The 11,106-nt window shown below is 42.0% G+C and overlaps 1 protein-coding gene across 1 annotated transcript in view; it reads left to right on the top strand.

Moving 5' to 3' along the window:
• Positions 1–8,440: 8,440 nt before the first annotated feature.
• The window catches only part of ndufaf4 (NADH:ubiquinone oxidoreductase complex assembly factor 4), a 5,365-nt gene continuing 2,699 nt past the window's right edge, over positions 8,441–11,106 (top strand). Inside the window, exons 1-2 of the mRNA XM_017432752.3 lie at positions 8,441–8,665; positions 8,772–8,866. Of these exons, the coding sequence (XP_017288241.1) occupies positions 8,527–8,665; positions 8,772–8,866 (234 nt within the window). The 5' untranslated portion in view covers positions 8,441–8,526. The remainder of the gene's footprint in view (positions 8,666–8,771; positions 8,867–11,106) is intronic.

Below are 11,106 nucleotides of genomic sequence, written 5' to 3' on the forward strand. Positions count from 1 at the left end.
GGAGATTGGCCCCGAACAACGCATCTGGGCTGATGGGGCCTTCCAGCAGGTCCCTCTGCAGCTTCTCGGGCATGGATGGCGAGAGGCGGAGCCAGGTGCTCCTCTGGACCATGGTCTGCCAGGCAGCGATGCGGGATAAGCAAACCGCTGAGGTGGCGCACAGGTTGAGGATGGCGTCGGCGGCTTTGCAGGAGGAGCTCTTCAGCTCCTCTGGCAGGTCTGATCCCTCCAGCGTCTTGGAGATGCTGAAGGCCAGCAAGGCGACATTATTGGTTGCCGCGGCGGCCTGGAAGGCGCACTGATGGGTCAGGGCGACGAGCTGGAGCAGAGCCAAACCTTCCCGCCAAATCATCCGATCGAGGCGGGGGGAGGAGGGGGACGGATAGTCCCTTAGCGCTAGCCGCCTCCTGGATTATGCCGGGCAGTTCCAGGAGGAGAGCGCCAATAGCTGGGAGCGAGGTGGACGCCGACGTCGGAAGACCCGAGGCGGCTGAGCATCCGCTCGGCCGTCCTTCTTCCGTCATCTCGCTCTCCAGCTGGGAAGAAGCAGCGGGGCTGCTGCTAGCATCGCCTTTGCCGGCGGAATCATCCGATTCCCTGCGCGGCTCCGCGTCGAAAAAGGCGATGGCGTCGTCCAGCGAATAATGCTCCGCCACAGTGAAAACCTCCTCGGCACTAGCCTTGAAAAAGGCTGCTCGTCTCTGCTTCTCCTCCAGCGAGAGGAGCTCACAGGAACGGCAGGAGGACTGAGGCGTCAGGGCGAGGTCGGCGTGGCGGGGACCCAGGCATCCCTCGCAGGTGTCATGCCGGTCGTAGCCCATGATGTAGCCGGTCTGGCAGGACGGGCACAGGCGGATGGTGCTGGAGCTGGACATCTTCTTCTTGCTCTATAGACAGTGCTAGCTGGCTGAAGAAAAAAAGGGAGCCGAATGCCCGGTCTCACCGTTATTTATACGGACTGGGGTGGGGCCCACACAGCAGGTGGGTGTGGACTAAAGTTTTCAGTGCTGCGCTGCGCGCGAAGGGATAAACCCACTAGCGATAGCCTTAAAGGGCGAAGCCTATACGAAATAGAACACATTTAAACGGACACATGAGAGTCCACACAGGAGACAAAGCAGTCCTTTGAAATGACTCTTTAAAACCCAAACAGCGTTTAGCTGTGAATATTAAAACAACCCATGACACAAACATGAGCGTTCACTCACAACTAGAGCTGCTCCGGTCCAAGGTTCGATGGTAAATGTTTGTTGTCAATAACTGCAGTAGTGTGGACTTTAAGTCGTGTTCTACTTTTTCTCTTCTTCGAGTTAAAAATTTGTTGTTAAAAACATATTTTAAACCACAAACCACTGTTCATTCCACCAGATTTATGCTAAACGTTTTTTAGGTTTTTTTTTTGTTATTTATGCCAATACCAAGAGGGATTTCATAGTAAAAGCATAATCTAAAGCCTCTGCAGTGTTGTGCTCCCTTCTGTTTGATGTGCTTTCACCCAAAATCAAGACCAACTGTGTGTTAGCAGATTTTAAAGTTAGTCTACTTCTCCCAGAGAGTCAAGATCCTCTCTAGAATCTAGTAAAACGTTCCCATACGCGTCATACATGAAGTGATTTTCAGTGGGACTGGAAGACCACAAGTGATCTCAGCTGGTCCCACGAGTTTACAGTGTTCCAGTCTTGAATGATGGTTTGAACGGCTAACATTTATTTATTTTTTTGCTGGGCTGTCATCTTCTGGGAGATGGACCAACGGATCGTCTGCACTAATAAAGGTGTCGCTTTGGTATGTTATGGCGAAGGAGGAGCTAAGCCAAAAAGGTGAAGCTCTTGATTTACTGGTTGGTCGACACTCCAACCCTCACCTATGGTCACGTGTTGGGAGGAGCTTTGGAGAGGAGCCGGGCTCAGCCTTAGAGATGAGGTGAGGAGCTCGGAGTAGAGCCGCTTTGGGTATTTTATTAGGATGCTAGGCGCTTCCCTGTGGAACAAGACCCTGGTTAGACCCAGAACCTGCTGAAGAGATGATACCATTTATCCTCTCAGGTCTGGGAACACCTTGTGATCCCCCAGGAGGAGCTGGAGGGTGTCATTGTGGAGAGGGATGTCTGCCTTTCCCTCCCAGTTCAGTTGCCATTTTCATTTGACCACAGATAAACAGAAGGAAAAAGAATTAAAAACTCTACTCATGGTTTTTTTTTTACCATGCTTTATTCATTTTATGTAGCCCCCACTTAAGCAATGTCAGTAAATAAGTGAGTTTGGGTTCTTTATTTCAGTATAGTCTTACTACTTAATTTGAATCTCTCTCTTCTACTTTTGGATCGATCAGCATTGGACATTACTAAAGTAAATTACACTACACACCATGTAAAGTAAACCATACAAACCCTCCTTTAATTAGGCAATAATAATAATAATAACAAAGAAATGGCAGGTTTTGGGTTTCAGGCAAAACAGAAAAAACAGAGCATTACAATGAATCTGCATATACAGTGTAAAACACCAGTTATATATCCCACTATTGTAAAACCTAAATCTAATGCCGGCAGAAAATACACCCTACGTTGCAGGCCTGTGCAGATGCTTGACTGTAGGAGTCTCACAGACTCAACAGTCCAGAGCCTCTTCACTCAAAGAGCAAGATATTAAAGTGCAACTCAGTACCTTGGTAATCGTGATTTTCCACAGATGAATCCTTCGTCCTGTGGTCCAAAAATACCTTCCAGCAGTTTGAAGAAACAGCAGCTTACGAACGATGCAGTTGTGTGGTTTCCATGTGCTCTCCACGTACTCCAACAGGCCCTCAGTTCCCACGTAGCCAGAGGTACTCTGAGCGACGCAGGCACTCAGAGTGACTATCTGGAGTCCGTCTCTCGTTATCCTGTCCGGTAACGATCTTCTGTAGCCCTTTAAGTTTTACTCTAACAGCGAAACCGCAGCTTACAGCAGTCCATATTAGCGAACATCTAGGTTAGCTTCGCTCTAGCTCTCGAGTACATACAGCGACAAAGAAAACAAACACAGTCCAACAGCTTCTCATTGAAACTCTACCGTGTCCTGCTAACTTGCATACTGTATACTACAACTTCTCCTGACGACAGGTTTATGCTTACTCACTTCAAAACCAGCTAACTGCTCCTTCTCTGCTATCTCCTCTCTCGCCGAACCAAAACAACTGGCCCAACTCCAAAGCAGGCACCAAAAAAGCAGGGACCGAGTGCGAAAAAATGCAGATGTGAACGCTCACAAAGCGAGCCGAGTAGAGTGGAGCCGGGACCTTTAGGGTCCATGTGAAAGGGGCATAAGACACCAAGTTTTAGTTGTAACCATTTATTTGCCTGTGGCAGACATCTTGAATTGGGTTGTCTCCAAGAGTTAATCACTTGACTTTTATTGTATGAGTTTTACAAAATTTCAAATTATTTTTGTTTTATTTAATAGTGTTACTGTATTTGAATTGACCTGATTTTATCATTTTGTCCAACATTTTGGTGATGAAAACCCAGAACACAGTTTATGATTGGAGGACAACTTGGTGGAAACAGACACATAATTAAGCTGACAAGACAGCAACAAAACATACCACAGAGGGAGGACAAGCAAAAGCCACACACAGAACCAGTGAGAACCAGGAGCTAACAAACAGGAACAGTCAGATCTGACAATAAATGAAGGGAAGCTGGGAGGAGTGATGACACAGTGAGTTCAGCTAGGCCAGGGTTGTGCAACCTGTGGCTCTAGGGCCAAATTCAGTTCTTTGGTCCCTTTGCAGCAGCTCTTTGTAGCTTTGACCAAAAATACAATGGAAATTAATTTAATTGATTCTTATTACAATAACAGAACATTTTAGTTTTAGGAGTTTTTCTGTCCAATTATTTGCAAACATGTGAATGATGCTACTAACACTAGAAGCCCTCAGAGAGGACAAACCTTCGCCAAGGCCACAGCATGATTGAAAAAAGAGTGTGATCCAGATAATAATCTGGTTCGCCACCAGACTTTAATCCACTGTTTTTAGTGACAACCCCAACGTTTACTGGAAATTTCATCCAAATCTGTTCATCAGTTTTTACCTGATCTTGCTAACAGACAGACAAACCAACAGACACAACTGAAATCATAACTGCCTTGGTGGAGGAAACAAAAGCGTCACATGTAGGAGCACAGACAAGTTTTTAACAAAGGGGTTACCTGTGACCGTGACCTTTGACCCCATGAACATGAAATCAACAGGCATCATCTTTGACCCATGAGGTGTCCAGCTGTGCGGTTTGACATTCCTACATTACACTGTTGCAAAGTTATAGCACGAGGTCAGCTGTGATGTTGACCTTTGACCCTGTCACCCAGAAACCAACGATGATTACCCTTGTCCCATGAGGTGTCCAGCTGTGGAGTTTAACATTCCTGGTAGAGCACAGGCTGATCTGTAACCTTGAACTTTGACCGAATCACCACCACAACCTAATCATTTGTTCCTTGTTGCATGTTTGAAGCTTCCTGAAAATGTCATGAAAATCCATTCTTAACTTTTACAGTTATCTTGTGCACAGTCAGACAGACAAACCAATGACACCAAAAACATGACAGAGGTAAAAAGGAACAAAATATATTTATCAGATCATGTTACTAGCCTGTTAGCTGCTTCCAGCCCCACAGTGGGATCTTTATTTTTCTTCAAACCCACCAAGAAACATTTGTTTTTTAACCTTTAAGGCAAGTTGGCGTTAATGAGCTGAACGTTTTGATATATGAACGGTTGAAATAGCTCAAAAATTGCGGAACGAGTTAGATGCTGAAAAACGTACGGAATAGGGAAAGAGTAATAAGAAAGAGAAACAGGAAAACAGTGGTGTGAATGCTTAATAGCATTCACACGATTATATCACAGACTATAGTCAATAAAGTAAGAGGTTCTATAAAATATGTCTTGCTAACCCTCTGGGGTCTAGGGTGAAACTGGACCTTTTTGGACAATTTTAAATTTCCTTCATATTTCACCCTAAAAGTGGTTTAACCTGCCATGTTTGGGGTCATTTTTTTCAGCACAACCTCCCAAGTGTGATTTTCAAGTCATTTGTTACTTTTGACCTACTGTATTAACACAACAGACCTAAAACCACACAAAAACATAAAATCCGAGTGGAAAATTCTTATTTTTTTTTACTGTAAAAACCACAAACGTACTTAATGAAATGTTTTTACAACTTAGAATGCAAATATAATCAGTAATATTCATAAACGTGAACAAATTGAGCAAACAACAAAGTTATATAGTTTTATATATAAAACACACACACATATATATATATATATATATATATATATATATATATATATATATATATATATATATGTGTGTGTGTGTGTGTGTATTTTCATTCGGCTGGGTTGGGGGTGAGATCGGACGGAGGATGGGGGAGCTATCTCCCGAGAACTCCCCGGTTTTGGCGCTTCTCGCTCTAACGCACTGAAAATATGAGGACGATTTAAAAAAAAAATATGTGTCGTGAAAAATTTATCATAACTCTGGTTTTTACGGAAGCTCATTGCTATCACGCAGGAAAATTTTTTTTTTGAACGCTATCACGTTAAAACGTGATACGTATCTTGTTTAAACGTGATACTTATCTTGTTAAAACATCATATTTATCTTGTTAAAACGTGATAATTATCTTGTTAAAACGTGATACGTATCTTGTTAAAACGTGATAATTTTATGTCCAGGAAGTGGCGGTATTATGCTAGGCTAGTAAACTGGCTAACAGGAATTGGTCAGGTTTCTCTTCATGTTTGGCCTACACGGATACGGATGCTGCTTTGCACTGTGGTTAAAACCAATAATAGTATGCTACTCTGACCAGGATCCTAAACAGAACGGGACTGCACAGAAGGAAACGTCAGTCCGGTCCTCTAGCTGTGGCGGCGTTCCTAACTGACTGTCTGGATCGAAGCTGAAGTTGGCTTCCGATTGTAGCTTCTGATTCGGGAAATGGCTAAAGAGCGATTATAACGGAGGCTCAGCTGTATTTGCTGAACATTCTTTTTAATAGGTGACCAAGCAACCGAAGGCTAGATAGCGGCAAAAAACAAAACTAGATCCTATTAAGCATTCTTCAAAATAAAAGACTTCCTCTCTCCAAAATAAATCATAAATAAAGCTTTGAATGTAATTATTTTTCACGTCACATTTTTTGTAATTATGTACAATGATTATTATTATTCACAGAATTTAACTTGATTGTACATAATTACAAAAAGGTGACGTGAAAAATAATTACATACACTCTGGAGCCCGCTCTGGAGTGGGCGTCGACCTTATGAATTAAAGGCCTAGCATTACTTGAAGGATACATATCACTCACCACCTTTCATGTCTGTTTTAGACTAAGATTATTTTGTGGTGAGAAATGATGAAGTTGTAGCTGTTTTGGTCAAACCTTGAAAATAACCTTTTGCACAATCTCATGCAATACTGCGATGTCTTGCATTATTGGTTAGAATTTAGAATATGGGCTATGAATCAGCTGCAGCTACGACGGCACCAAATTTAAGCTCCATATCTGTTAAACTCACCAAGATTTAGTCATTATTGTGTTGGCTAAGTTTGACTAGCTGTGGCCTTCTTTAATTAGATCTATTCCAGTTGTAGATGTACATCCAATAATTCCTTTTTGGGAGTTTTATTAAAGTCTAACCAGTGGTTTATGAGATATTTTGCAAACAGACAAACACGGTTGACTCCAAAGGTTTTTGCTAAGGTTTCAAATAAAGATTCTGCACAATGTGTTGAACTCAAAGTCGTAAGAAGAAGGCTTAGCTCCTACCACACCAAATTTCAGATCAATATCTGAAAATTGGGTTAGTTTTAGTCATTTTTGTGTTTGCTAAGATTGATTTGCTGAAGCAGCCACCGTGAAATGGGTTGACTCCAGGAATTAATCGGTACTACAACCAATGAATACTTTCTGAAAGAATAATTAAAATCCATTGAGTAATTATTCACAAGATATTATGCTAAAGCTACACAAATGAAAGCATGACAGTCCTTTCACCTTTGGCAGCGGGTGATAATAAAAGCAGATTAATTAGATTATTCAAAGTGGCTGTGGTTTCCATTTTGATTCTGTGATAAACAGAGGAAGTGCTGCTGCTGCAGCTACAGAGGAAAGTCTTTCAAAAACAGGAACAGCTTCTGATCAAAACATGTGATTTGTTACTAAATCAGGCGCAACAGCACCTCTTGGCTTTACAGAGACACTGACAGAAAGTCTTTGCTGGTTTTTAATGTTTTACCACTTCCTCTGAAGCTCACACTGATATGTACATATCCGTCTGTTTTAGTGCACAAGAAGAATCAGGAAGTACATATACAATGCAGTAGGTGTACTACTGCAACAACATTATTGGATCTTTTTATATTTCCTGCAGTTTCACGAGCGACAATCCTGAGTTTACACCATTTTCTAAAATAATAACAACTCGAGGTAAAACATTTGGATCAAACTGATGCTGTCAGTTTCCATTTGACGTTTTTCCACCTTGAAAGCACACAGTTCAATATTGCCCACCGGTGAAGGTAGAGTTTTGTCTGTGTGTGGGTTTGTTTGTGTATATTGTTAGCAAAATATCTCACAAATCACTTGGATCAACTGAGTTTTTTGGACACCCAGAAGAATTTATTTCTTATTAATTCCTGTCTACCAGCACTAATCCAGTGACATCATTTCTTGTTGGGATCAGGTTCTGATCTCTGAACCAATGAAATGTGGACGTCTGGGTGATGCTCTGTCATGTCATCATGGAAAGAAGCTGCACACGCATGTCTGTCAGAAACTGTTTCTCTGCAGTGTCTGCACCTGACAAGATTGAAAAAGTGGAAGATTCCAGGGACCTCGCACAGAAACGTTGCGTATGCCATGTCCACGTTTGTTGGGCAGTATCAAGGAAATATGCTTGGCCTAACATATCACCCACTTCCTTTTAAAACAAAATCGACTTGACAGAGTTATGGGCATTTTGGTTAAACCTTGAAAACAACATTAGGCACAATCTCTTATACAATCTGTTAGTATTTGGAGAATGTGTTTCAAGTGACCCTCAGCTACTACCATGCCAAATTCTAGCCTAATATTTTTAAAATTGACTGAGTTATAAAATGAATTAAGTTATAAAAAAAACATTAATTACAATTAGTTCAGTGTTTATGAGATTGTTTGCTAACAAACAAGATTATATTCCACATTTAATATTTGTTTTCTAAACTGTTCGTGAGCTATTTACCTAACCATATTAACACACACACACACACACACACACACACACACACACGGGTAAAAACATCCTCAGAAATGACTCGTATGATTGGAAAGGTTGAAATCCAAGTCTTCCAACCGCGCGGTGTCGCTGCCGTTTTTTTTTTTCTTTCTTTCTTTCTTTCATTCGCTTTTCGATGTGAAATGACTCTCTTCGCTCGCCGTCGCCAGTTTGAATAATCTTTATCTGCACCTCAGAGTGGTCCAGTATGGGGGCACGGGTCTCGCGAATGTTCCGAAACTACAACATCGAAAACCGGGCACTTCGGGAAATTTCCCGGGAGAAGCTGAGCGCGGCGCCCCGACACGCGGACAGGGTTCCGCCGTCGACCTCGGCCAGCTCCGACGGTGAGTGGCGTACCGACAGGCGGAACATCAGGGCTCAGAACCGAGTGGACTCGGTGTGTCCTGTTCTGTGTGTTTCCTGATGAGCGCGTGTCCTGTTCTGTTCCAGTGGTGGACGCAGTGACGCAGAAGAACCGGGAGTTACTGGACCTCCTCCGGACCGTGTACGTGGAGTCCAGAGACCCGGCAGCAGGACCAGCAGAGGTCAGGCTGCAGTCCGTCCTTCACCCGCCATTACTGCTGCGTGTTAGCAAAATATATCAGGAACCACTGGACACATTTTAATGAAACTTGCAGAAAGTTATCGGTCGATGTTAATCAACAACTGATTAACTTTTGGAGTCAATCCAATTCAAGATGGCCGCCACAACTAGTTGACCTTAGGAAACAAAATATATAGCATGTAGTCAGTTTTACAGATGTTGTGGTAGTAGCTGAGAATAATGTCCAACATGTAGTCTGAGGACTCAGAGATTGCACACAATACTTGTTCAACATGTCACCTTATCCTAACTCTGTCAGCATAATATCTCAATAATGAAGGATGAATTTGACAGAAACTCACAGAAAGTGATCATTGGATGTACATTTACAACTGATTAACTTTTGGAGTCACTCGAGTTCAAGATGGCTGCCACAGCTAACTGACCTTACAGAACACTATAATTCAGTTAGTTTTACCGATATGAAGCTAAACTTTGGTGTGTTTGTGACTGCGTCCCCCCCAACACATACCCTGAGTGCCACACGTTGCTTAAAACTTTACCAGTAACTGTTGGAGTCAACCTTGTTTGTCTGTGAGGCTGGGTTTGTATTCTGTGTGAAGGGAAGAAATGTCCTCTCACTCTTGTGGTTGTGAGATGTTTTTTTTTTTTGCACATACACTTTATACTTAAAAAGAAACTACAGCTCAGAACTCCTGAGAAGCCCTCCCATATGGAGTTTAGTAGTGCAGGGAAACTTCCCAGTAAAAACATTATTCAGAGTTTAAAGTTGGACTTGTTATATTTGCCTGAGTATTAAATAGCCCCTCTCCCTCATTCACTCACACAAATTAATTTTCTGCTGGGTACCATTGCTTTCCTGTCTGTATCGTTTCAGACCCAGGATTAGGCCTGTCACGACAAACAATAAATAAATTAATCGCATGTTAATGAAAATTAGGTTGATCATTTTCATTTATTTGCGTTACAGTTCCTTCATGTCTCTCTGTTTCTACTGAAGACACTGGATGATAAAAGGCTCCAGTGGTCTTCACTGACCCCTCCCTCTCTCATTTCCTTAGTGTCAGGGGGCGTGGCCTATCGCCTCAGGTCGCCAGCCGAGGCGCATCGTCTTGTTCCTCTGCAGCGTTAGCCCCGTGACGACCTGAGTGAAGTTGGCACCCCCACCTTCTTCAAATCAGATGAAATTTGTGTCAAATGTTTGTGCAGCAAAAAAATTTGTTTGTGCTGTTGTCATTCTAAAGATATAAATAGAAAGTTTCCAGGGGTCATCAAAGGTCAATGAACATCTGTTCATGTTGGAACTGTGAATTTATTTCAAATTTTATGTGCTAAATATTATCATGTATAATTTATTTATAGCCTGGGATAAATTCTTTTGGAACTAGATCTTATTTAGAATGAACAGGTTGGTTCAAAACAAACTATTTTTTTTTTGAGTATTATACCCATTCTTGGTTGATGTTTTCTGTATTATGAACCATACCTGATGAGGGAACGCAGATCGACGTAACACCTGTATTTCACATTTGTGCTTTTGTTAGTTTGCACTTTTTGTTTATAAAACTGGCAGTTTTGTTGTCTTCTCCATAAAAACTAATGATTATTATTTTTTGAAGGGCAGTTTAGTTTACAGAGTTTATAATCTGTACTGTTTTGGTTGAACGTAGTTTTTATTTTATTTATTTGTTGTGTTTAGTTTTTATTTAAGGTCATTCTTTGTTAACTGAGAGTCCATTTTATTTTTGTTTTTGGTTGTTTTGTTTATTTTGTGTTCCAGTTCCAAAGTTAAGTGTTCCTTTGAAATTAAAGTTTATTAATCTTTGAGAGGATGTACTTGCATTATTATGTTATTATCATTACATTAGTTTAAAACGGCCTCCAAACAATATTATCGTTTATCGCATCAATTTCTGAGATAATTAATCGTCCAGCAAAGTTTGTTATCATGACAGGCCTACCCATGATCTTGTTGCGTGTGATCTTCCATCATAGGCGCCGGAACCACTGGGGCCAGGGGGCCATTGGCCCCCCCACTTTCCGGCCCTGTCACTGCGCTGCGTGTTCCCACCAGACGGCTGCACAGACTGTGACTAACGTGTCTCTGTGTTTATATAGAGACAGAAGCACAAATAAAACCTACAGCATTGAGATCTGGACCAAATTCTTAAAGCTCCAGTCCAGGGTCAAAACAGTCACCAAAAAGTTTCTGCAGATGCG

The sequence above is a fragment of the Kryptolebias marmoratus genome, linkage group LG17, assembly GCF_001649575.2.
Source record: "Kryptolebias marmoratus isolate JLee-2015 linkage group LG17, ASM164957v2, whole genome shotgun sequence".
Classification (NCBI taxonomy): Eukaryota; Metazoa; Chordata; class Actinopteri; order Cyprinodontiformes; family Rivulidae; genus Kryptolebias; species Kryptolebias marmoratus.